Source organism: Triturus cristatus, chromosome 7, assembly GCF_964204655.1.
Source record: "Triturus cristatus chromosome 7, aTriCri1.1, whole genome shotgun sequence".
In the NCBI taxonomy this organism is placed as follows: Eukaryota; Metazoa; Chordata; class Amphibia; order Caudata; family Salamandridae; genus Triturus; species Triturus cristatus.
This window is the reverse complement of record NC_140590.1, coordinates 1781390128-1781414464: the sequence shown is the minus strand read 5'-3', so window position 1 is coordinate 1781414464 and position 24337 is coordinate 1781390128. Positions and strand designations below refer to the sequence as shown.

General features: G+C 46.4%; 1 protein-coding gene across 1 annotated transcript in view; it reads left to right on the top strand.

Annotated features, from left to right (window-relative positions):
* The first annotated feature begins 23745 nt into the window (after nt 1-23745).
* Nucleotides 23746-24337, top strand: part of LOC146813095 (putative DBH-like monooxygenase protein 2) — a 786120-nt gene continuing 785528 nt past the window's right edge. Inside the window, exon 1 of the mRNA XM_085620073.1 lies at nt 23746-24104. Within this exon, the coding sequence (XP_085476199.1) occupies nt 23835-24104 (270 nt within the window). The 5' untranslated portion in view covers nt 23746-23834. The remainder of the gene's footprint in view (nt 24105-24337) is intronic.

Below are 24337 nucleotides of genomic sequence, written 5' to 3'. Positions count from 1 at the left end.
ACCACACCATTATGGTATTCCCAGACTACACCTGGGATGTTCAGGACCAGCATCGCTCCTATATTGACGTCATGAAGAAAATGCTCGCTCTTGGCCTTCAATATCGCCTCCTTTTCCCAGTTCGCCTTCGTGTCATCTTTCAGGGCAAGTCACAGTTCTTTGACTCACCACAGGCCGCCTGGACTTGGTTGACGGAGGAATGCCCCCTGGGGCCAAGGCCGAGCTCTTCGCTGGTGCCTTCAGGCTCCCAGACCACAGGGCCTCGATCCCCCAGACAGCAGCGCAGGAGGTGCACACAGTCTAGCAGGGGACATCAATCCCACACGGAGACATCCAGGTCACAGAACCTGGCCTCCCGCGAGTGCAGGAACATGGCCAGCCCCCCGGGCACTCCATCTCGCCAAACAAACCGCTCTACCGGCCTCTCATCCAGAGAACGCCTTCCACTGGGCTCCCTGGACCCCGCTGCCATGAAGTCGGACCTCTCCCGCAGCCTAGTGATCTGATGCCCTGTGGGGGGTGATGTCTGGGGGGATCAATGCTGCCCGCCGGTTCAAAGGTTCGAGTCGCATGATGTCCAGCTGTGGTCCTTGAAGTATTTTCAGGTGGCACCCCTACATTCGACATTGGGGCAGAAGTCGGCCTGCGCTCTAGAGGTCACAAGTCATGGGCGTGTCCCGTTCCCTGTGGCAATCCATCTTTATTGGCCGCGCTGGTCCATGTTACGCCCTCTTGGCATGTCAGCATCACCTGGCTAGCTTTGGTTCTCTCGTGGTCCGGTCCACCTGCTGAGACAGACTTGATCAGTGTCACGTCCTCACTGTTTCCTCAACCAGGGTGCCTTGGCAGGGTTCTTGCTGCAACCTGGAATACCTCCGACGAGATGAAGTGCATCCGTATGTAAGGAGGGTCCTCCACGCAATCCAACCCAAACGTTTTAGTTTGGTTATCTACTTATATAACTTGGTCGACTGATGCTTCCGGTCCATGAAGTATTGGGTGGGGAGAGGGGGTAGGGAGGGGGGATTGGAACCGTTGTCCCATAGTTGATGTTGTCTTCTTGTGTTACTGCACCAGCCTTTTTACTGCACACAATGACAGTTCCACTGCTTCCGATCCACAGTCAGACATACTGATCTTCTTCTGCACCAGACCTTAGTCACACTCACAGCTACCAAGGTCTTGTGGCCCTCCGTTTCCACCCGCGCCCGCCTTGACAAGTGTAAATGATAACGGACCCTCCCTCTGTATATTATCCTGGAACATCAATGGACTCCTCGACACGGTCAAACGGATGGCTGTCCTATGCTTTGCCCAACGCCAGGTGGCAGACATTCTCCTCCTCCAGGAGACTCATCTCTTGGGCAATCAGTGCCCCTTTCTCGCAAGGTATGGGTACGACAGGGTCTGGCACTCCGGGTTCGCTCGGGGCTCTCGGGGATGGCTATCATCATACGGCGTAATCTCCCATTTGTGCTCACACTGGCCACCCACGATCCCCAGGGTGGCTTCATAGCTCTGACTGGTATGTTAGCAGACAATTCTCTCAACCTCGTTTCTATATATTCACCACCATCTAGGCTTGCAGCAACTCTCTACCACACCATCGACTTCATTGCATCCCTGCCCCTAGGTGCAACAATAGTTTGGGTGACTTTAATGCAGTCCTCAATCCCATCCTCGACACTGCAAGCTCATCGTCCGCTGCCAGAACCACACAAGTCAAACACCTGGCATACTGGGCAGACTCTCAAGGCTTGTGCGATGCCTGGAGAGTCTTGCACCCCCAGGAGAGACAATTCACTCATACATCAGCAGCACACTGCACCCAAGCCCGGATAGACATATTTGTCCCCCCTACAGACTGCCAACTGATTAGGGATATATGTATCCTCCTCAGGGGCATCTCAAAGATCCCATAAGTGAGTGACTAAGTATCCGTGGGTCGGTGGGTAAACGTCTCAACGGATCTTAATTTGTAAGGAAGACCTTTGTGGAGTGAATAGGGAAGCTCCAGGGTGATAGAGATCCAGAAAGGAGTGCCTGCAGGCAGTAGAAGGGCAGGTCAGCGAATCTTAAGGATCTTTAGCGCAAATGTAATATGGACGGCAAGCACCGGCTCGTCTCTGTTCCCTACTCACTCCACAAAGGACTTCCTTACAAATTAAGATCTGTTAAGACTTTACCCACCGACCCACGGATATTCAGTCACTCACTTATAGGATCTCAGTAATTTGGAGCTTCCCCACCAGCACTTTGGATTTCATTATTACATTCTTTTAACTAGACCAGCCGTGTAGGAACTATCACTGGTGGAGCGATTCCTCAAAGACATCGACGTTTTCCTTTACAGCACTGAAGAAGTCACGGGATACTTCCCATTGTGACGAAACACGTGTTGGCTGGTTGTCCTTTGTCCTTTTGCTGTTGAGATTAAAACTATAAACATTTACTATTTGAGTGGACTTTAAATAACAACTCTTCAAAAGCTCGAAACATCAACAAACATTGTTTTTATTGTACAAACGTGTGCACAGGACTTGGCTTTAAAGAAGATCTTTGCAGATGGCAGAAGCTGCCGCTCAACCCCCTGGGCAGGGTCGCCCTATTTAAAATGATGATCCTCCCCGGATTCCTTTATGTCATGCAGAACACTCCCTTCTGTTTTTCGCTGGCCTGGTTTAGGGATCTCGCAGCCTAGCTACTAAATTTTTCTGGGGTGTCTGACGACCCCGCAAAGCATTAGCCTGCTGCCAGATTCTGCCCTATTGTCGTACTTTAATATTCGGGACCGCGTAGGGGATAGGGCCCTACCCCTGTCTATCTTGGTATTAGCGAACCGCAAATGGTAAATGCGGCATGTACGAGTGCTTTATATATCGTTCTAGCTATGAATGCACTGTGTACACGTTATTCTGCTTCACTACGCGGGTTCCATTTTGGAAGCAGTGGCCATCTTGTCATTGCCCTCACATAGGCTATAATGGAGTAAATACGGGCCTCACAGTACATGGGCTTTCCCTCTGACTTCTCTGTGACCTGGGCAGCTGGCTCTGCTGCCCCAGGCCAAACCGGTCTCACGAGCTCCCCTTCCTCCGTCCACCTGTGATTAGCATCAGGGCTTGACCCGTCATAAAACCCTTTCATCCTACACAATCCCCCGGCTAATCTCTTCCACACCTGCTTGTTCCTGCTTTATGACTTGTTTCCCAAAACAGGAGATGCTCATGTTTATTGGGGGGTCTATTGACATACGATGTGGGATCTGAACCTTACTGTGTAAATCATTGTGGGCTGGCCGAACTGGAATGTGGGATGGTCATCATGACTCTGCTTTTTCGTTTGTAATGTATACTTATAATGGCCATATCGTAAACCAAGGAATGTGTGCCTGGAGCATGATATTTTGTACTTAAGGAGAAGTCCGTTCCTATGATTTTCGGCAGTCTCCTGAGAACATACACGCTGTTGTACTTCTAGGATACCTGTCATTGGTCTGCAGCCAATAAACGAATCTTTGACTTCACCCAGAAGACTCTGTGTTTCTGTAGGTCCGGAACAGGGTGAACCCAGAAGTCATAGGGTGTGTGCCCCTGCACCCCTGGGTCTAAAATACCCAGTACTTCAGTTTGGCGCCCAACTCGGGACGATTTCAGCGGTACCAGTCCAAGCCAGAGGCACGTGAGGAGCTTCGTGTGGAAATTCCGGAGGAAGGCCGCCACTTCATCGACCCCTGCATGTCGACGTGGTCCGAAAGTCTTTTCTGCGAGGTTCTCCGCGTCCCGACGGCTACGAAGGACTGCTGCCCTGATTAATCGACCTGTTTTGGACCCTTGACGAATCTGAGAGAGCGAAACAATCGAGAGAGTCTTCTGGTGACGCCATCGATCAGCAATATTCAGTTAAGTATAAGTGGAGCGTCTCCCGTTTGTTTTTGGTATCCTTCGGGATCGTTTGATTTGGTAATTTGGTACTTTGGAGTTTGCAAACGCCAAAACCAGAGGACTCGTGTATTCACGAGAATATCGTATTCGATAATCCTTTGACGTTTGGATCTAGACTAGTGAGCAAAGATGCCTGGTTCTGGACTATTTGGTAGAATATTCTGTTTGGGTTGTGGAAAAGATTTCCAGCTAGAAGAATCATGTCCGGTTCCTCCGGTTGGAACTCCAACTTATGAGCTCTATGTAAAACATGGCGTAGGCCCCATTGCATATAACGAAGTGTGGATCCACTACACCAGGAAAGATGGTGTTTTAAAATGGCCCCAAAATGGTAGTTTTGATACCGATATTTTAGATAATTTGGAAATTAAATTGTTTAAGAAGAAAGCCCGGCCGGCGATGTTTGACTCTTTCCGCTTATGGTGAAAGGAAGCCAAACAAAAGGAAATTAAGCTAGCGAAAAAGAATAAGAGAGAGAAAGGTATGACAGTAATGCAAGCAGCTGTACAATTTAAAGACAATGAAGAGGAGCAGATGAGTGAGCAATTGCACAGGCAGCGTAAGTTAGGGATTGACAAATGTTACCCAGCTTTACCACATTCTAAGCAGAATGAGTCCGAAGAAAAGGAGAAAGATCCCCTGATGTCACATCTGTTGAGTTCGCCACCCCCGTATGCTCAAACTGCCACGGCGCCTCCGCAGCTTGTAAATATGCCGCCTCCAGTGCATATACTGCAAGCCTTGCCGCAACCGCCAGTTGCTTTGCAGCCGGTTGCTATCTCTGTAGCGCAGCCCTCTCAAGCGCCGCCAGTTGTGCTTCCAACTGCCCCCGCACTTCCTGCGACTTTGCCTAATACAGCAACTGCCTCCCCTAACACTCTTCCTTCCACCACTCCAGTACCTGTCTCTACATCCTCTTTTCTTCCCTCTGTTTTTCCCCCTGTTCTCGCCTCAGCTTCTCCTTCAGCGCGACAGCGCTTAGCTAATGTGGTTACTACATTAATGTCGCCTCTCTTTGAGTCATCTGGTGCGACTCCTGGTTTACAGCGTAAGCAGTTGCGCAGCCAATTGCCTAACCCCGATGAGAAAAAGGTAATAGATAACATGGCGCGTAGATGGATCGTTTTTCCTTCACTGTATAATGTGGAATCAGTTGTCAACGTTTTCCATCAATGGGATGCCCCGAAACAGAGATATGTGTTTGAGAAAATGTGTGAAATTCTCTGTGAAGAATTGGAGGATAGTGGTAAAAATCCGAACCCGCGGGAATTGTGTAGAGTGAGGTTCGATTTTGGAACTGGTATAATTGTGGACCGCGAAGTAGATAAAGCAGTTGCGGTTGTATTGTCCTTTAGGAATGATGATTGCCAACAATCATTGTTTGAACAAGAGGTCCTTGTGGGGAAAAAGGCAAAAGCGCGACAATACCCTATGAGAGAAGTTCCCCCGGTATGGAAGGAAGCGGTTGCAGCTGCCGGTGGTAACCCCGCTGTGGCAGCGCATTTCCAGCGTGTTTGGGTGCATGTTCCATGGAAGCGCTCTGAGGTGTTAGCGCTTAAGCAGTCCTTGCCTGATCCCCGTAAAAACCCAGCAGGTTATTATAAAGAGTTGTCACAGACGGCAGGGTCATGCATTATGAATCTGGCCGACATAGACATGTTGTTTGGTAATGTTGTTCCACAGCCTCTATGGGGATCAATTCGTAATGTAGATCACAATGCAGAACTAGGGGATACATGGGCTAACATTGTTGCTGCTGATGCTAGACAAACTGGTGGTGCGAAACCCAGAACCTTTAGTAGCTGAATTGCCTGGTAGAATCATCACGTATATGAAGACGATAATGCCTGCGATGCACGTCAACTGGGACAAGCTATCTGCATGCAAGCAGAAGAAAGATGAGACAGTGTCAGACTTCTTTACTAGGTTTGAAGAGACGTTTATTGATCACAGTGGGCAAGATATGAGTACTGAGGGTGGCCAACGGCTGTTTGTGGATAAATTTGTGCAGAATTTACTTCCTGACTTGTGTAAAAAGTTAAAAGATTCAGAAAGTTCTTGGGCTGTTTCTTCTTCAGCGCAAATACTGGCTACTGCACAGTATTATGAAAACAGAGATAAAGACGAGAAAGATAGGACAGAAAAGAAAACGAAGGAATTAAAGACAAAGGTCCTTTTACAGCAGGCCTATCCGCCATGTGGAGGTCAGAATAATTATAGGCAACCCCAAGGTGTCTATCACCAACCCCAACAGTTTCAGAACAACCAGCAAATGAACGGGTATTATCAACCACGTGTCCCTGTAGGTCCCAACCAATGTTCATACTGCAAAGAGGAAGGTCATTTTAAATACAGTTGCCCTAAATTAATGCAGCGGAACGGTAATGTGTATGGCGCAAGAGGTAGGGGTGGTCAGCAAGCTCCTAGAGGCAGAGGGCGTGGAAGTGTTCCCCAGAACGCGCGTCCTCTGCCGCCTCAAAATACCATCAATAGCTTTGATCAGCAAGCTAACGCGATTAGTAATACGGCCCAGTATTATAATAATGATTATTATGTAGAGGACGGTGATGCAGAAAGTAATGATTACTAGGACAGCCATAGACAGAGAGAGGGAGTTGTTTCAGTGCCAGTGGATCAGAGTGGACCGTATGTTGAGGTGACTACAGCAAATGTAACGGAGCCTTTTCTGCTAGACACTGGTGCTGCAAAGAGTTCAATCATGCATTCAAAACTCCCTGGCGCACCTTTGTCTGGCGATATCAATGTTTCAGTAGGTTTTTCTGGCGCCCCAGTTAGGAACCCGATTTCTAGTCCCATGTCAATTTCTGTTGGACCTTGCGAGCTGAAAGCACCCCTGATCCTGACAACAGGTTGTGGTGAGAATTTGCTGGGATTAGATTTGTTGAAAAGATTGCACGCTACACTGTATTGTTCTCCTTCAGGAGTACAACTTACACTAGGCAAGAAAGTGATTTCCCCAATGTATTTGTCTAAAAATACAATGCCGCCTGAATTGTCATCCCTTCCGGATGCCCTTTGGGCTACTGGTCCCAATGATGTGGGCCTCTTGGAGATACCGCCATATGTGGTGACTTTAAAGGCTAATGTCAGACTGCCACGTATTCCCCAGTACAAGATCTCTAATGAAGGGCAGAAAGCATTGTTAGACATTGTCAGCGATTTGATTAATAAGGGTGTGATTGAAGAGACAAGAGGCAACGTTTGCAATAGTCCGATTTTACCTGTCTTAAAACGAACGGATCCTTCACAGCCACCTGTTTACAGGTTTGTGATTGATCTTAGAGAGGTTAATAAGATTGTTGTGCTACAGTTTCCGGTTGTCCCTGATATAACTGCCTTGTTAACGATGATTCCAGCCTCTGCGGCATGGTTTTCAGTGATTGATTTAAAGAATGCTTTCTTTAGTATCCCAATTGCAGAAGAGAGCAGAGACATTTTTGGTTTTAGTCTGGGAGGCCGAAGCTTCCGCTTCAAACCCGCTCCACAGGGCTACTGTGAGAGTCCATCCATATACAGTCAGGCTTTGAAAGCGCAGCTTGATGCACTTGTTTTACCTAGTGGCGCTATCCTGATTCAGTACGTGGACGATTTATTGATCGCCGCGGATACTGACAAGATCTGTAAAGAAGCCACATTGTCACTGTTGCGCCATTTATCCGTTTTCCATCACAAAGTGTCTCTCTCTAAGCTGCAATATTGTCGACACGAGGTGACCTACTTAGGTCATCTCTTATCGAAGGAGGGAAGGAAACTGACCCCAGAAAGAATTCAAGCCATTGCACAGTTGAGTGTGCCGAAAACACAGAGAGAAGTACGTGCTTTCTTGGGCATCACTTCATACTGTAGGCATTGGATCCCTAGTTTTTCTTTATTGGCAAAACCTTTGTTAGCCTTAACATGCAAAGACACACCGAATCCTATCCCATGGTCTGAAGAGTGCCAGAAAAGTTTTGTGGAATTGCGTAATGCATTATGTTCAGCACCTGTGTTGGGTACCCCCGACTACAGTAAGCCTTTTACATTGTATGTTCACGAGAAAGATGGTTGTGCGTTATCAGTGTTAACACAGCCTTTTGGTGACAGACCGCGCCCATGCGCATATTTTTCATCTACCTTGGACCCTGTAGCGAGGGCATTGCCAAGCTGTCTGAGAGCGACAGCTGCTGCAGCGATGTCTATCCGACAATCTGCTGGTTTAGTAATGGACAACACATTGATCGTTATGGTTCCACACGCTGTAGACACATTATTAAATAGGACCAAGACGCAACACTTGACTAGTGCGCGGCTATCAGGTTATGAACTTACACTGTTAGCTAATCACATACACATAAAGAGATGCAATACGCTGAATCCAGCCACATTGTTGCCAATTCCAGCAGACTCAGATGAGATTGAGCAACATGACTGTCTGTTCAGGACAGAAGAAGAGACGAAAGGGAGGGTAGATCTAAAAGATACTCCCCTGACTGAGTGTGATGGCACTTTATGGGTAGATGGGCATGTTTCAAGCTCCCTAATGGTGACACGACTGCTGCATATGCTATCACGACTTTGCACACGGTCGTGGAAACTGCACGAGTGCCACATAATTCGGCCCAAGCAGCGGAATTAATCGCCCTCACGAGAGCATGTGTGTTGTCCGAAGGAATGAGAGTGAATATATACACAGATAGCCAGTACGCCTTTGGCGTGGCTCATAATTTTGGGCGACTGTGGAAGGAGCGTGGGTTCCTGACGTCGCATGGAGCTAAAATTCAGAATGGCAAGTTGGTGAATGATCTCCTTGAGTCACTGACCCTACCGTTGCAAGTTGCGATCATGAAATGCAGTGCGCACAGGAAAGTCACAGATGATGTTGGACGTGGGAATGCGTTTGCTGATGAGACCGCGAAAGAAACAGCACAGAATGTGAAGACTAGAATGTATGTTGCAGGTCCCGCAAGATGGGTTAATGATGTGGGAATGTGTGAGAACACAATAGAGAGTGTGAAGTCGCTTCAAGCTGAAGCCACAGAGGAAGAGTTAAGCAAGTGGAGAGAAAGTATGGGTAAGTTGGATGAGAATGGTTGTTGGATTGATCTGACAGAACATAGGCGGTGGTTGTTGCCTGATGCATATGTGCTTCCAGTGGTTACTATGGCACATGGAATGGCACATATCAGTACGAAAGGTATATGTAAGTTGTTGGCTCCAGTATGGCAGAATGCTGGGATTCCCAAGTGTGCAGAGAATGTGGTCAAGAATTGCATAGTATGCTTGAAGTACAACCCTGGTAGGGGAACCCCAACTCCAGCTGGTCACTTTGCACCCCCATCATGTCCATTCGAAGTTTTGCAGCTGGACTTTATTCACATGGAAAGATGCAACAACCTGAAATATGTACTGGTGGTTGTTTGTGCTTTCTCAAAATGGATAGAGGCTTATCCTCTGAAAGATAACACTGCCCTATCAACAGCCAAAGCCCTTGTGAAAGAGTTTTTCCCTAGGTTTGGGATGCCAAGAATGGTGTGGTGTGATAACGGAAGTGAGTTTGTGGGTAAAGTGATGAAGAATGTATGTGAAGGGCTAGGGATAAAGCAGAAGTTCCATGCTGCAAATCACCCCCAATCAGCTGGATTAGTAGAACGCTACAATGGAGCCTTAAAGCTCAAGCTGGCCAAAATCCAGGCGAGCACCGGTCTTAAATGGCCTGACGCTCTGCCTTTAGCACTCCTGTCCACCAGAATGACCATACACTCACGAGTGGGGCTTAGCCCTTATGAGGTCGTCTTTGGCCGCCCGGCTAATGTATGGGGCGTGCCAAGACCGGCGAAATTTAGTGAGATAGAACATCCAGTACTGCTCGATTACCTGTATGATTTGACTGTTAAACTGCGTGTTTTGCACCAACAGGTACATGATACTCTTCCCCAAGCCTCTGAACCTCCTGGACACCCTATCAACCCTGGTACGTGGGTGCTAGTCCGAAATTTCCAGCGCAAGAGCAACGACGAGCCTCGCTGGATCGGCCCTCATCTTGTTCTTCTTTCGACAAGATCAGCAGTGCGAGTGAAAGGGAAGAAGCACTGGATTCATGGTACCCACTGCAAAGTAGTCCCCTTGCCTCTGCCATATGACCAGTGGGTCAAGGAGGGTATCGCCGACTCAGAGACAGACATTGTACCTCGCTTTGTACCATTCAGTAACGCACGCATAAAAGGCACAGTTTCAGACCAAGAGAGTGACAATATTCTGCAGGAAGCTGTGCCACCATCAAGTCGACTGGACACCACTGAGCCTGAACTTTTGTTTCAAGACCAAACAGCACCTGGCCGTCTCCGCTATAATTTGAGACCTAGGCCCATGGACAAATAAAGATTTCCTTACTATTTCCTCTTTTTGATATTTTTGCTCTCCCATCTGAAGGACTTTCTTGATTTTTGTTTTTCGAACCACCATCCGGGTTCTGCCGCAGGGTCGCGGTGCCAAGACTTTGGGGTACAGGCCGAAGACGCTAGGTCAACGGTTCTGGTTGGTCTAGGGCGTTTCCCTGGACTGACAGGCGTGCCCCTCAGCAGAAGAAACTCATCCACCGCGAGCGGCCCGAGTAGAGGATGGAGTTTTTTAAGATGGAGAGACCGATTGAGGAAATGAACTTTAACGCAAGGATGTGTAGAATAGTAAAAAGTAAATGTTTTGTCTTTTTGTGCCTTTTTACACTGTGTAGTATCATAATGTTTATTGTAGGATTTGTGTTTTTCTCCGCTCAAAAGCCCATTGAACCCACTGAACAGCCTATACCTCTTTCTACTGCCTCCTCTCACTCTTTTCACCCTTTGCCTGAGCACGAACAGACCAGACGATCAGAGTTCGTAAATAACTCGTTTATCCAGCTCTTGCACCAGCACCAACTGGTAATGAATACGACCAATTGCTGGGTATGTGGGTTAATGCCACATACCATTAACAAGGGTATTCCCTATCTAGTGCTGCCGTATAGTTACAATGGATCGTCATGGGCATTCCAAACCATGTTTCTCTATGCTCTAGATACATACTCCCCTCGCCAACCGCGTTCCATCAGACCTATCACCAATAATAAGGCTTTGATGAAAGGAGTTGCCGATATGAGTAGGGATATTGATGCATACTCATCCATTCCCAAAGAAGAGTTGAGACCTTATGTAGGATGGAACGCGACGGGGTATAGTATTAGTTTGGGTGAAAGACAGCGAAAAATCTCATCTCCAATCTGGGTCGTACCCCACATGGGTCGGTTCTGCTTACAGGGTAATGGTCAGAATCCTAGAGCTCAACTGGGAAGGAGTGACTGTACTGAAACGTACACTTTCCCGTCACAGTTTTCCCCTGCGTTTTTGGCTGCTAAGGGCACATATTTCATCTGTCATGACCGAGCATATACATGGCTGCCCCCTGATTTCTCGGGCACATGTTATATTGCGAACTTGCTACCGCCGACATTTACTGCTGCCTCTGACTATCACAAGACCAGAGTTGTGAGAGGTGTGATTAGTAAGGAGGATACTGCCGGTCAGGAAGCAGGAGACTTCTTCTTGGGTTTCCTGCCGTTTTGGGGACCTATGGTCAATAGTAGGAACCTGAGACAGCTGACACGTGTGGTTGAATCCACTGTCAATGTAACGGCTGGTGCCCTTAGTAATCTGACAGCTGAGCTCCAAGCGGATCGCCTTATGACTCTACAGAACCGCATGGTTCTAGACGTTATTCTTGCAGACCGCGGTGGGGTATGCAAGGTCATCCAATCCAGTTGCTGCATTTTCATACCAGATAATGCTCCAACAGTGTATCAAGCCATCTCCAAGCTCCATAAAATATCTGAAGCCAGACACGTGGATAAGGGAGATTGGTCACTGGTGGGGTGGTTCTGGGAATTGATATCTGCCTGGGGTTGGAAAGTTCTGATGGTCATTGGAATGATCTTAGCCATTTTTTTCCTGTTCTGTCTGTGTATACAGTGTGCTCCCGCGATATGTGGTCTCTGTACTACCTTATGTGTAAGGAAACCTGTATCGAGGGACGAGCTAAGTAATAGGATGATGCTACAGCAACATCTCCATGACTTTGCGGACATTGACCTAGACTCGGATTAAGATGAGTATAGTGATTGCCTATGTAAGGGCAAAAGGAGGGTCTGTCGTACTTTAATATTCGGGACCGCGTAGGGGACAGGGCCCTACCCCTGTCTATCTTGGTATTTGCGAACCGCAAATGGTAAATGCGGCATGTACGAGTGCTTTATATATCGTTCTAGCTATGAATGCACTGTGTACACGTTATTCTGCTTCACTACGCGGGTTCCATTTTGGAAGCAGTGGCCATCTTGTCATTGCCCTCACATAGGCTATAATGGAGTAAATACGGGCCTCACAGTACATGGGCTTTCCCTCTGACTTCTCTGTGACCTGGGCAGCTGGCTCTGCTGCCCCAGGCCAAACCGGTCTCACGAGCTCCCCTTCCTCCGTCCACCTGTGATTAGCATCAGGGCTTGACCCGTCATAAAACCCTTTCATCCTACACAATCCCCCGGCTAATCTCTTCCACACCTGCTTGTTCCTGCTTTATGACTTGTTTCCCAAAACAGGAGATGCTCATGTTTATTGGGGGGTCTATTGACATACGATGTGGGATCTGAACCTTACTGTGTAAATCATTGTGGGCTGGCCGAACTGGAATGTGGGATGGTCATCATGACTCTGCTTTTTCGTTTGTAATGTATACTTATAATGGCCATATCGTAAACCAAGGAATGTGTGCCTGGAGCATGATATTTTGTACTTAAGGAGAAGTCCGTTCCTATGATTTTCGGCAGTCTCCTGAGAACATACACGCTGTTGTACTTCTAGGATACCTGTCATTGGTCTGCAGCCAATAAACGAATCTTTGACTTCACCCAGAAGACTCTGTGTTTCTGTAGGTCCGGAACAGGGTGAACCCAGAAGTCATAGGGTGTGTGCCCCTGCACCGCTGGGTCTAAAATACCCAGTACTTCACTATGACGGAGGTATGGGAATTACCAACCCATACTTATACTATTTGGCGACTCTCCTACTTGTATTGCATTTCAAAACCAAAGGGGATGATGGACAGAGTGTTGAACATTGCAAGCACTCACGCCCAGTCTGAACTGAGGTTAATCCATCATCATTCTTTAGCTCACTCCGCCACCCCAGTTCAGACATGGCCATATGCAAATCAGTCTGACGCTGTGCCTCATGGGAACAGACCAGCCCGATGTCAGGATCCAGGCCCAATGCGCCTACAATAACTACAACTCCCAGAAACCCCTGTGCATGAGGGGGAGGAGCCAAAGGGCATAAAACGTCCAGGACACACGCACTACGTTGTGCGTAATTGACGAAATTTTGAAATCAACGAGCGGATGCTCGTACCTGGGTTTTCCCGCATTTGGATTGCAAGCCGCTGGGATTGCGGTTGTTTCAGCCGAGTATTTCGGCATCAGAGTCTGGTGGTGAGGTGGAGAATCTTGGGTTGCTTTGTCGGCGGTATTTGTTTTCAACGCAACGAGACAGGACCGGAGGCCTTTCCGAATCGCTACGGCACCAGAATGGTTCAGCTGACGGAGTCTGTGGTACACGCGAAGGCAGCGTGATCGACCAAGGGCGGCGTCCGGTGAATTTACAAACTGCAAGTATCAAGGGGTGATATGCGCTGATCCCTGGGGGGTGTGTTGCGCACGGATCCCCGAGACAGGCTATTACTCGCATAACAATACATGTTCTCATTTCGAGGGGCACATAGACCTCAGATAAGGTCTAGAGACAGAGCCCATACAAAAAACTGAAAATTCTGGATTACCTTACAAAAGGTGGAATCATAGATCAAAAGCGGTAAAGATCTCTTGTGACCGCGCACAGGTATAGGACAGGTATATCAATCAGGCTGGGTGGCATGTAGAACTATCGCAAACGGTCTAGCGCGGAAAGGAAATTCCGGCAGCCATTGATGGTTCACGTGAAGACATACAATTATGGCTTTCTGATAGTGTGCACCCCGAGAGTGAGTGTAGTACGCTATAAGAGTGCCATCCACAGCGTTCTGATATCCATCAGCCAATAACCAGAGCCTCTCACTCATACAAATGTTGAGGTACACAACAACCCAAGAATTATGGTGATCTTTTGTGATTGGTCATGTGGTGTATGGTTACGCAAACGAGTTGTGGTGTGCGTGTTTAAGAGGAACTAAGGAAACTCCTTTAAGAGAACAGATAACTGGTTAGTGAGACTTACTGAGAGTAGCTAAGTGGTATTGCATTGTATTTTTATTATTGTTTGTATGTTAACTTTCTTTACAGGTTCTACTCCCCGCTGTTCCCATCCTTCCCTTCGCTCGCTTGATTGCTCCAGTCTTCCGTGCCTTTAGTGCAGGAAGTTGGTGACGTCGAGAGGTGGACCCCATATAGCGTCGCCCGAATCCTGAGGAGTATCGGACCTGGGACTGATTCACAACACCCGAACTGCCAAGCCATGTCTTCCCTGGACCGGAAACAAGCATCCTGGGACCGGTTTCTGGCTAATCCGCCATCATCAGCCAGGCTAGCTTGAATCCAGTGGCAAAGTGAGCAAGGGACCCACGTCTGGGCATACCCTGCCAACTTAGGGCGAACAAAGCAAAACCAAAGGGGATGATTTGCATATGGCCATGTCTGAACTGGGGTGGCGGAGTGAGCTAAAGAATGATGATGGATCAAACACAGATCAGTTGACTGGGGGTGAGCGCTTGCAATGTTCAACACTTCGTCCATCATCCCCTTTGGTTTTGCTTTACTTGTATTGCATGACTGGTTTAATTGGGGGGTGGTCGGACTCGGCCTACAGACTCGAGCTGGGGGAATTGGGCCTCTCTCGAATTCAGGCGATGATGTTTGGGGGAACCATACATAGAACACTACCTGGGGTGACACAATCCATCCTCCTGGCCTGGCGAGCCTCGCTGTGTCACTCCCGGTGGACAAACAAACTGACCCAACACACTCCACTCTGGCATGGCGCGTGGCTGTAGGAAGGTAACGCTCTAAAGAGTTTTTGGTACTGGGACCTGATTGGGATCTCCCAGCTCAGGGATATATGGACCATCAACCACATACCCTCCTTCCAAGACCTGCAGTCCAGGTGACATTCAACAGCATACAGTCGCCTTCGTACCCAAACATCCTCACGCAAAACCACAAATACATAAATCATATATATACCAATACAGCAAAATATACCCCTAGTTCCCTCTCAATAAGCACCAGTGCGCAGTGAGAATTTTCTCTCAACTGGGACAAACAATGATTCACAAATTGATTTAACAGTTAATGTGATATCATTAAAGACACATTTTTTAGGCTGAATATAATCAGAAAAAAATATTCTCAAATCAATAAAGAGCTTTTAAATATGATAAATCAGTTTTAAGAACAAATGAAGAAGGGAACTAATTCAGAACTGAAATGGGGCATATTTTGCTGTATTGGTATATATGTGATGTATGTATTTGTGGTTTCGCGTGAGGATGTTTGGGTATGAAGGTGACTGTATGCTGTTGAATGTAAGTTGTGCAATAGGATCTATTTTTCCTAAAAAATCTGTTTGGTCAGTATTTATGAATATATTAATGTTTTTTGTATAGAAAAATCAAAAGAATAATAAATTAAACAATGACTACATTTGTTTGAATCATGTCAATATTTATGATGGTCTAGCCTGAGTGGTCAATGAAAGTATATGACGTTTAGCATATTGTAAATTAATATAGGTAGAGTTCTTCTTTTGTGCATTTTGACCCCTCAGGATACCACCTTACACCCCTCAGGATACTACCTTACAACCTCAGGATACCGCCTTACACCCCTCAGGATACCACCTTACACCCCTCAGGATACCGCCTTACACCCTTCAAGATATTGAATTACACCCCACAGGATACCGCCTTACACCCTTCAAGATACTGCATTACACCCATCAGGATACCACCTTACACCCCTCAGGATACTGCCTTACAACCTCAGGATACCGCCTTACACCCCTCAGGATACCGGCTTACACCCCTCAGGATAACGCCTTATACTTCTCAGGATACCACCTTACACCTTTCAAGATACTGACTTACACCCCTCAGGATACCAACTTACACCCCTCAGGATACCGCCCTACACCCCTCAGGATACCGCCTTACATCACTCAGGATACTGCCTTACATCACTCAGGATGCCACCTTACACCCCTTTTGATACTGCCTTACACCCCTCAGGATACTACCTTACAACCTCAGGATACTGCCTTACACCCCTCAGGATACTGCCTTACACCCCTCAGGATACCGCCCTACACCCCTCAGGATAATGCCTTACAACCTCAGGATACCACCTTACACCCGTCAGGATACTGCCTTACACCGCTCAGGATACCGCCTTACACCCCTCAGGATACCGCCTTACACCCTTCAAGATATTGAATTACACCCCACAGGATACCGCTTTACACCCTTCAAGATACTGCATTACACCCATCAGGATACCACCTTACACCCCTCAGGATACTGCCTTACAACCTCAGGATACCGCCTTACAACCCTCAGGATACCGCCTTACACCCCTCAGGATAACGCCTTACAATCCTCAGGATACCACCTTACACCTTTCAAGATAGTGCCTTACACCCCTCAGGATACTGCCTTACACCCCTCAGGATACCGCCTTACACCCCTCAGGATACCGCCTTACATCACTCAGGATACCGCCTTACACACCTCAGGATACCGCCTTACATCACTCAGGATACCGCCTTACATCACTCAGGATGCCACCCTACACCCCTTAGGATACTGCCTTACACCCCTCAGGATACCGCCTTACACCCTTCAAGATACTGCATTACACCCCTCAGAATACCGTCTTACACCCTTCAAGATATTTCATTACACCCCTTAGAATACTGCCTTACACCCCTCAGGATACGGCCTCACCTCACTCAGGATAACACCCTACACCCCTTAGGATACTGCCTTACACCCCTCAGGATACTGCCTTACACCACTCAGGATACTGCCTTACACCTCTCAGGATACTATATATAGGAATAAACCTCGGCACTCTGACCTGTTCAATAATCTATTCATAGAGAGTTATCCTATTCTGTGATACTCAATTTAGACAAGGAGCAATGAATAATTTGCAGTTCAATTTAATGTGTATGGGATACACAAACTCTGCAAAGTTCTCAATACATTTGGTTCAAGAAGTTCAATTTAATGTATATGTGATACACAGACTCGGCAAAGTTCTCAATACATTTGGTTCAAAAAGCATGAATTACAGAGATGGAGGGTGTAATACAGTAACCCTCCTGTAGGGCGGTGGATCAGCAGCCGCAGCCCACGGGGTATTTGTTTGATATCTAAGTATCTTTTCAATATAGTGGCGTCCCACCATCGGGATAATTCCTGTTTCCTCAAACGTTCCAATTTGATACATTTTTGTTTGAGGCCTTCCTGAATGTTATTAGGTTTTGGACGTACTACATTATCAGTTGTACCCAAGATAAGTTCCTGTAGGAGTTTGTCTCTTTCGTCATCAAAGGATGTCATTTCAACAAGTTATAAAAGGAAGGAAATTGTGTTACTGTGTTGCGTAGAACTGAGTGCATCCAAACCACCTCTCAGGATACCGCCTTACACCCCTCAGGATACCACTTTATACCCCTCAGGGTACTGCCTAACACCCCTCAGAAAACTGTTTTACACCCAAGGACCAACAAAGTGGAATGACCCACTTACCTCTTGCTTCTTATATCTGGTACGAAACAATACAAAATGTTCTTCTGTTACTTGAGGGTTCTGGGAAAAAGGACCCCCCCCCTATTGTGTCTCTATCCTTGTTCCATTTGACTGTAAACATATTAAAGGGGCAGCATGCCAATTTTAAAATGTATATATAATGTCTTGGCCTTGGAACGGCTGATTCTATAAAGAACTCTTTCAAATCTGTGGCTGCATTTGTGAGATAAAATTGTATCAATCAAACCATCAGACCTCATTTCACGCCATACTTCCAGAAGAATATGATCCCAATAAATGCCCCTAACCCTGTTGTCTGTGCTGCTCCCATTTTGCTCAGCTCGCTCCATCCACCCTCTGTCTTTCCCATCGCACACAGGGCTTTGACAGCCCTGAGCCACGGTATGGAACAATTCCTATCTAAACCAATCAGGTCATCAAGTTGGGCTGTATAGGGAACCGAATGGAGAGTTGTCCATATTTTGTCCAAGAACCTTAAGCGAAATCTATTGTTTTAAGTTCATTTCCCATCTTACAGGTATTAAAGGTGCGCTGACCACAGTCACCCCCAAAGTGTGGTTCCAATTATCCAGGTCACGGTATTCACTCAGAGGACCCTTAAACTAAAGATGACCCTTGTCTGATGGTGCTGTGTGTACCCTATTGCTTTCTTCCATTTAGAGCCTGCCTCTCTTGTCCCTCTGGAGTCACTAGGAGTCTTTCAAATGCAACTGGGAGAGAGCACACTTTCCGACTGTATACACTGGACCCACAGGGCACACTCTGCTCTCTTTGACTGTCTAGGTACCACCTGGCCTTTTACCTGCTGGTGTCCTTACAGTGCTCTGAAGAAGGCATGTTAGTGATATACAACTCACATAAACAGACAAGGCTTTTCAGTCTGGCTGTTTTTGTTCTAAAATAATGCAATTGAGGACCTTAATAAAAATCTAAATAATCCTACAAAATCAGTAATGACCAGAAGTCGTACCCGTACATACTCTTCTACCTGTAGGATAAGCAAAGAGTTTTGCATTGGTATTGAATTAAATGTGGCCAAGTGGTAAAGCCTAAATGTCCTTTAATTCCCTAAAATTAAACTCTACAACTTGTGTTATTCACCCTCATAGTAACATATGTGTTATTGATGCTGTTTTGGTTACTATACCTCCATAAAACACTGGGTATGTTATAAAGCACATTAAAGATACAGATTACCTAAATACCAGCATATTTTAAGAGCTGAGTATTCTTAATTTTATTTTAATTGGTTAATATTCCATGCCAAACAAATGGCCTTTATTTTGCCTAATTCAACCCAAATTCCTGGGTATAATTTACAAATACTGTAGAAAAGGAAGACTTCTTATTAAATCTTCTGTTTTATCAAATGTAATATTTTTTGAAAATGGTTGAAGGTAATTTGCATATACAAAAGGGGAGTGTATGTTCCCCTGAATTGTACCACTTAATTTTGACACCCGAAAACCAAGTTAATAGCTGTAATGGCCTGCTTGTTTCTACATCACTGGAATCATTTGGAGGTAATTTCCTAGGGGAGATAGAAGTTTGAAAACTCTGACTTTTGAGAATCACTCAGCACAGACAAATTCCAGAGAGCAGCTAGCATCCCCACAGAGGTTCTCTGAAGCCTGACTTCCACGCAGCCAGCATATACATTAGGCCTGGGCGGTAAATTCTGTTCCGCTTGAGGAATTTGGGTAATTTCGCTTTCCGCGGAGAATGCGGAATTGCCAGAAATTCCGCGATCCACGGCTTCGCGGAATATTTTGCTTGTTCGCGCTTTCAAAATGCATGTTCATGAGATATTTCCCCCTGAGCACGCGAACAGGAAAAGAGCATCGCGAACGGGCGGAACAAGCAAATCCGTGTGTTCGCGGATCTCTGTGTGCTCGCGGAGATTTTTTACCGTTTTGCAGAGCTTTGCTTAGCTCAACTACGCAAATTCCGCCCACCCCTAATATACACGTTCCTAAAGGGTCTGTTCAATGGCTATACAAAACCATAAGCTACTTAAACACACATATTTACTTGTGCTTTGAAGACAAGTTACAGTGTGCAACAGCTATTCTCATAATTGAAGGGAGTTACTAAATGTTTCATTATCATGGAAAAAAGATAATATGGCCTAGAGGGCCGTGTAATCATTTTTAAGGAAATTATGCATATATACAAAACGTGCGATTTTTAAAATTCCACAGCCAATTAACATTTCAGCTGACTCTTATTAAGCCATTTCCATCTCAATACCTCTCATCTGTAGGTCTGGCTTGACAGCACAGCTGTTGCTATACCTTATGTGGTGAACAAAAAAGAGTTTTCAGAGTACTAGTGAGAAAGAGGCTTAGGATCCACAAACATGTTGGTTCCCCAGAGTACATGATTTGATTGGGTCAAAGTTGTATGCCTCAATTGAAAAGAGTGCTTGCATTACATTTTTTTGATTTTTAGCATAGTTTATACTCAACACATGATTCGGATTGTTACGGTGGTAAAACAATTATCATGTATGACCTGTTTTTCATGTAATTTTACAATAAGCAGTAGGCGTGAGATATGCTTTGTGTAAAGCACATGTTAATACCAATCCATTTAGTGGTGAATTATCCAGAAAAGGATTTTGTTACACAGATTATCAGTGATTACTGTAGCGGGCAATGGTTTTGGTGTTGGTTACCCCCAGTGACAAACAATGAAGACTGAAATAATATACATCTTCAAGGTACCTAGATGTGGTGCTAGGAATAGTAAACCTATGGCCTTACCTGTTGATATTTTGTCACTCTTTATTTTGACTACAATATTCTTCTATCTCAATATTGTCAATGTCAATATTTAGTAATACAATCCTTCGATTTCACCATTCTTGCACGCTTTTAAGCCTTAGCACTGCTTTATTGACTCTTAAGGCCACTATCCAGGCAGACGCTTGCAGGCCATTCTTAAGAAACTGTGGATATTACTTAGGGTGCTATGTACATACTTTGTATCATATTAAATACTACTTTTATCACAATGTGAGTATTTGACTGTAAATTAGTTATTGGGGTTACTGTCTGTGCTTTGAGCCTTGTCCCAGGGTATGCCTTGCACCTTTCTGAGACGCCTTGGACTGATTAATGTACACTACCTCTTAGTATTGGCACAGCTGGTCAGGACCAATAGTAGGTCAGGCCCTGGAACAGAGGAGTAAAGGGGCACAACCCCCACGGTTGGACCCAGTAACCCCTGACTTCCCATCGCCCTCTGAAAGGGATTCTGCCACCCCAGTGGCGGACATACACACCAACAAGACAGAATGTGAAATTCCGCTGTAAAGTTACAAGGAGATTCTGTTGTAGGAGGGCCCAGCCCTCATTGGAGGGGGTGGAGACTTATAAAATCTATACACTAGGTCAAAATTGTCAATAGCAATACATGTCATAGAGTGTACATGTATGTACCTTTGTGGTAGCTAGTAAATATATATTCTCTATGTATTCACCTGTCGATATTTTATCCCTTGTAATTCTGTCCACAATATCCCTCTATCTCGATATTGCTGGTGCCAATTTTCAGTAGTACAATCCTTCTGGGTCTTGCATGATTTTAACCCTTAGCCCACCTTTATTGACTCTTAAGGCAGAATCAAAACTTTATGGACCAGATGTACGATGGAAAATTACATACGCAAACGGGTTTGTGACCATTTTGCGCTTCCAAAACTCCTGTGGGCCATGTACTAACACTATTTTGCGACTCGCAAATAATTTGTGACTTGCAAAATAGTGTTTTGCGGCTCACTATTGGGAAGGGGCATTCTCTTCCTAATAGTGACCCCACGAGCCATGTAAGAATGTTTTACGACCGCAATTGCGGTCGCAAAACACTTGCAGTTTACCACCCTCCCCAAGAGGGTGGTAAACCACTTTCAAACGGGAAGGGGTCCCCAGGGGACCCCTTCCCTTTTGGCAATGCATGTGCAAACATTTTTTAAGAGCAGGCAGTGGTCTCTGGGGCCACTACCTGCCCTTGAAAAATGAAACAAAAACGTTTCATTTTTCTTTTTTTATATGCATCCTATTTTCCTTTAACCCCTTCCATGCTGGACGGATTCCCCTGCTGTGCTGATCTTTTCCTGCGCGGTCGTGGTCATGACGGAACGGTTCCGTCATGAGCACAGCTCAACCGTGGCTCATGACGGAACCGTTCCGTCATGAGCACCGAAGGGGTTAAGGAAAACGGGCTGAGTTTTTAAAAAAAAATGCTTTATTTAAAAGCAGTCCCAGACATGGAGGTCTGCCAAGCCGAGCAGGCCACCATCCCTGGGAGGGCCAGCCATTCCCAATGGGGTTGCAAATTGCGAGTGCTTGATGAATATTCATGAGGCATGCAATTTGCAACCCCATTGGGAATCGCAAATAGTGTCTCTGACACTGTTGTACATGGTAGTTAGCGACTCGCAAATTGCGAGTCACAATTGAGTGCAATTTGCGAGTTGCAAAATGCCCCAGTCGTATATCTGGCCATATGTGTTTACTAGTGCAGGCCACTCATGAAAGTTGCCTCCATTATAAAATGGGGAATAACTAACTCCATTACTTCATTAGAAGAGAAGGAGGGACTCAAGGACTCTAGCCAGGCAGACGCTTGCAGGCCGACCTTAGGAGATTGTGGATATTATTTAGGGTTCTGTGCATATACTTTGTATCCTATTAAACACTACTTTTATCAGACAGGGATTCTTGACACGGAAATCAGTTATTGCGGTAACCTTCCCTTCTTTGAGCCTTGCCCCTGTGTATGCCTTGCGCCTTCCAGAGAAGCCTTGGACTGATTGCAGTGCACTGCCACTTAGTTTCAAGCACGGAGGGGGTAGTACTTGGCACAGCTGGTCAGGACCAGTAGTAGGGCAGGCCCTGGAACAGCAGGAGTAGAGGTCCACAAACCCCACGGTTGCACCCAGTAACACCTGACTTCCCATCGCCCTCTGAAAGGGATTCTGCCAGCCCCAGTGGCGGACATACCCACCAAGACAGATTGTGAAGTACAGCTGTAAAGTTACAAGTAGATTCTGTTGTAGGAGTCCACCTTGTTGGCAGATCTGAAGTTGACCAGAGGAAGGCTGCGGTTCAGTCACTTCAAAAGGCCAATTTTACTTCTACTCCCTATACATCTAAATGTAGGGTTCCGCAAGGTCCCTTTCTCAGTCCCACTCTATTTAATGTATATATCTCCACTTTGGCTGATATCGATAAAGTTTGGGCTTTGAGGTGTTACTAGCTCATCGCTCGGCTAATTTAGTGTTGGTCAGCGCTAAATACATCAGGAAAACCAGAATGGGTGGCCGCTCTTTCACCCACTTGGCTGCGGTGCACTGGAATTCATTGTCTGTAGATCTTTCTCTGACTACAGACCATGCTAGGCTCCGGAATTGCTTGAGGACCTGGCTATTTCCCATATAATTGAGTATGAGGCAGGTTGGAAGGTAGTGGACGTTCCAACACTGTGATAACCCGTGGGGATGAATGCTGCGCTCTACAGATAATTTAAATAAATAAAAAAATAGGAGGGTCATTGGAGGGGGTGGACACTTATAAATCTATACATAGGTGCAAATCTACTCATACATTGTCAATATAAAAAAGTGTAGAGTTACATCTAGGTGTAGAAGCAAATATGTATGTGAATACTTGTCCATGTGTATATACACCTTCGTGACTATGCAATTTACAGCTGTCAAATGTCCACAGTTGATGCAGCTGAGAAGCAATGCACAGCCCTGTGACCCAGGGTCGCTCTTTCACTGCTATTACAAACCACCCGTTACACAGGAAATGGAGGACATTTCTTCAGAAACTGAAAAAGCTCAAGAATTCCAGTGAAGTGGCCTGGGGGATCATTAGTCAAAGAGTTTCCATTGCACACTCATGTGACAAACCATTTTTTACTTTGCTTGTCGTCGGGGAGCGGGTGATAAATCCCAGCCGCGCCAGTGACAGTCCTCAGAGCAGCACAGTTCTCAGAGCAGCACAGTTGTTTGATACTGAAGGGCCCCCAGAGACCATGAGCCCCCACGCGCTCTTACTCCTCTCCTTGGTGCCCCTTGTCCTGGGCCAGCTGGCGGACCTGAGGTTTTCTCTGACCCTGAACACCGAGGGAAGAGTCGTCCTGCGGTGGGACTTCAACAAGACCACCGAGGAGATCACCTTTGAACTTCAAGTGGCGGCCACTGGGTGGATCGGATTCGGACTGAGCCCCAGCGGGGGCATGACGGGGGCAGACATCGTGATTGGTGGAGTGTCACCAGCATCAAATCCATCCACCTATTTTGCAGTAAGTGCTCCAAAGATTCCCGGGGGACCTGGGTTATTTAAAGTGTGGTTTAGTGGGACCAAATGTTCATATTAAACTGCAGCGGCCCATCACCTTACACAATGTGTACTCCCAGACAGAGGACAGCCCTTTACAGACAGTGCAGAGAATGAAGAAGAGGAGCAGGTGGAGGTGAGGGATGAAGCAGCTATGAGGCCATGGGGGGGAGGGTTAATGGGGGGGGGTGGTCATGG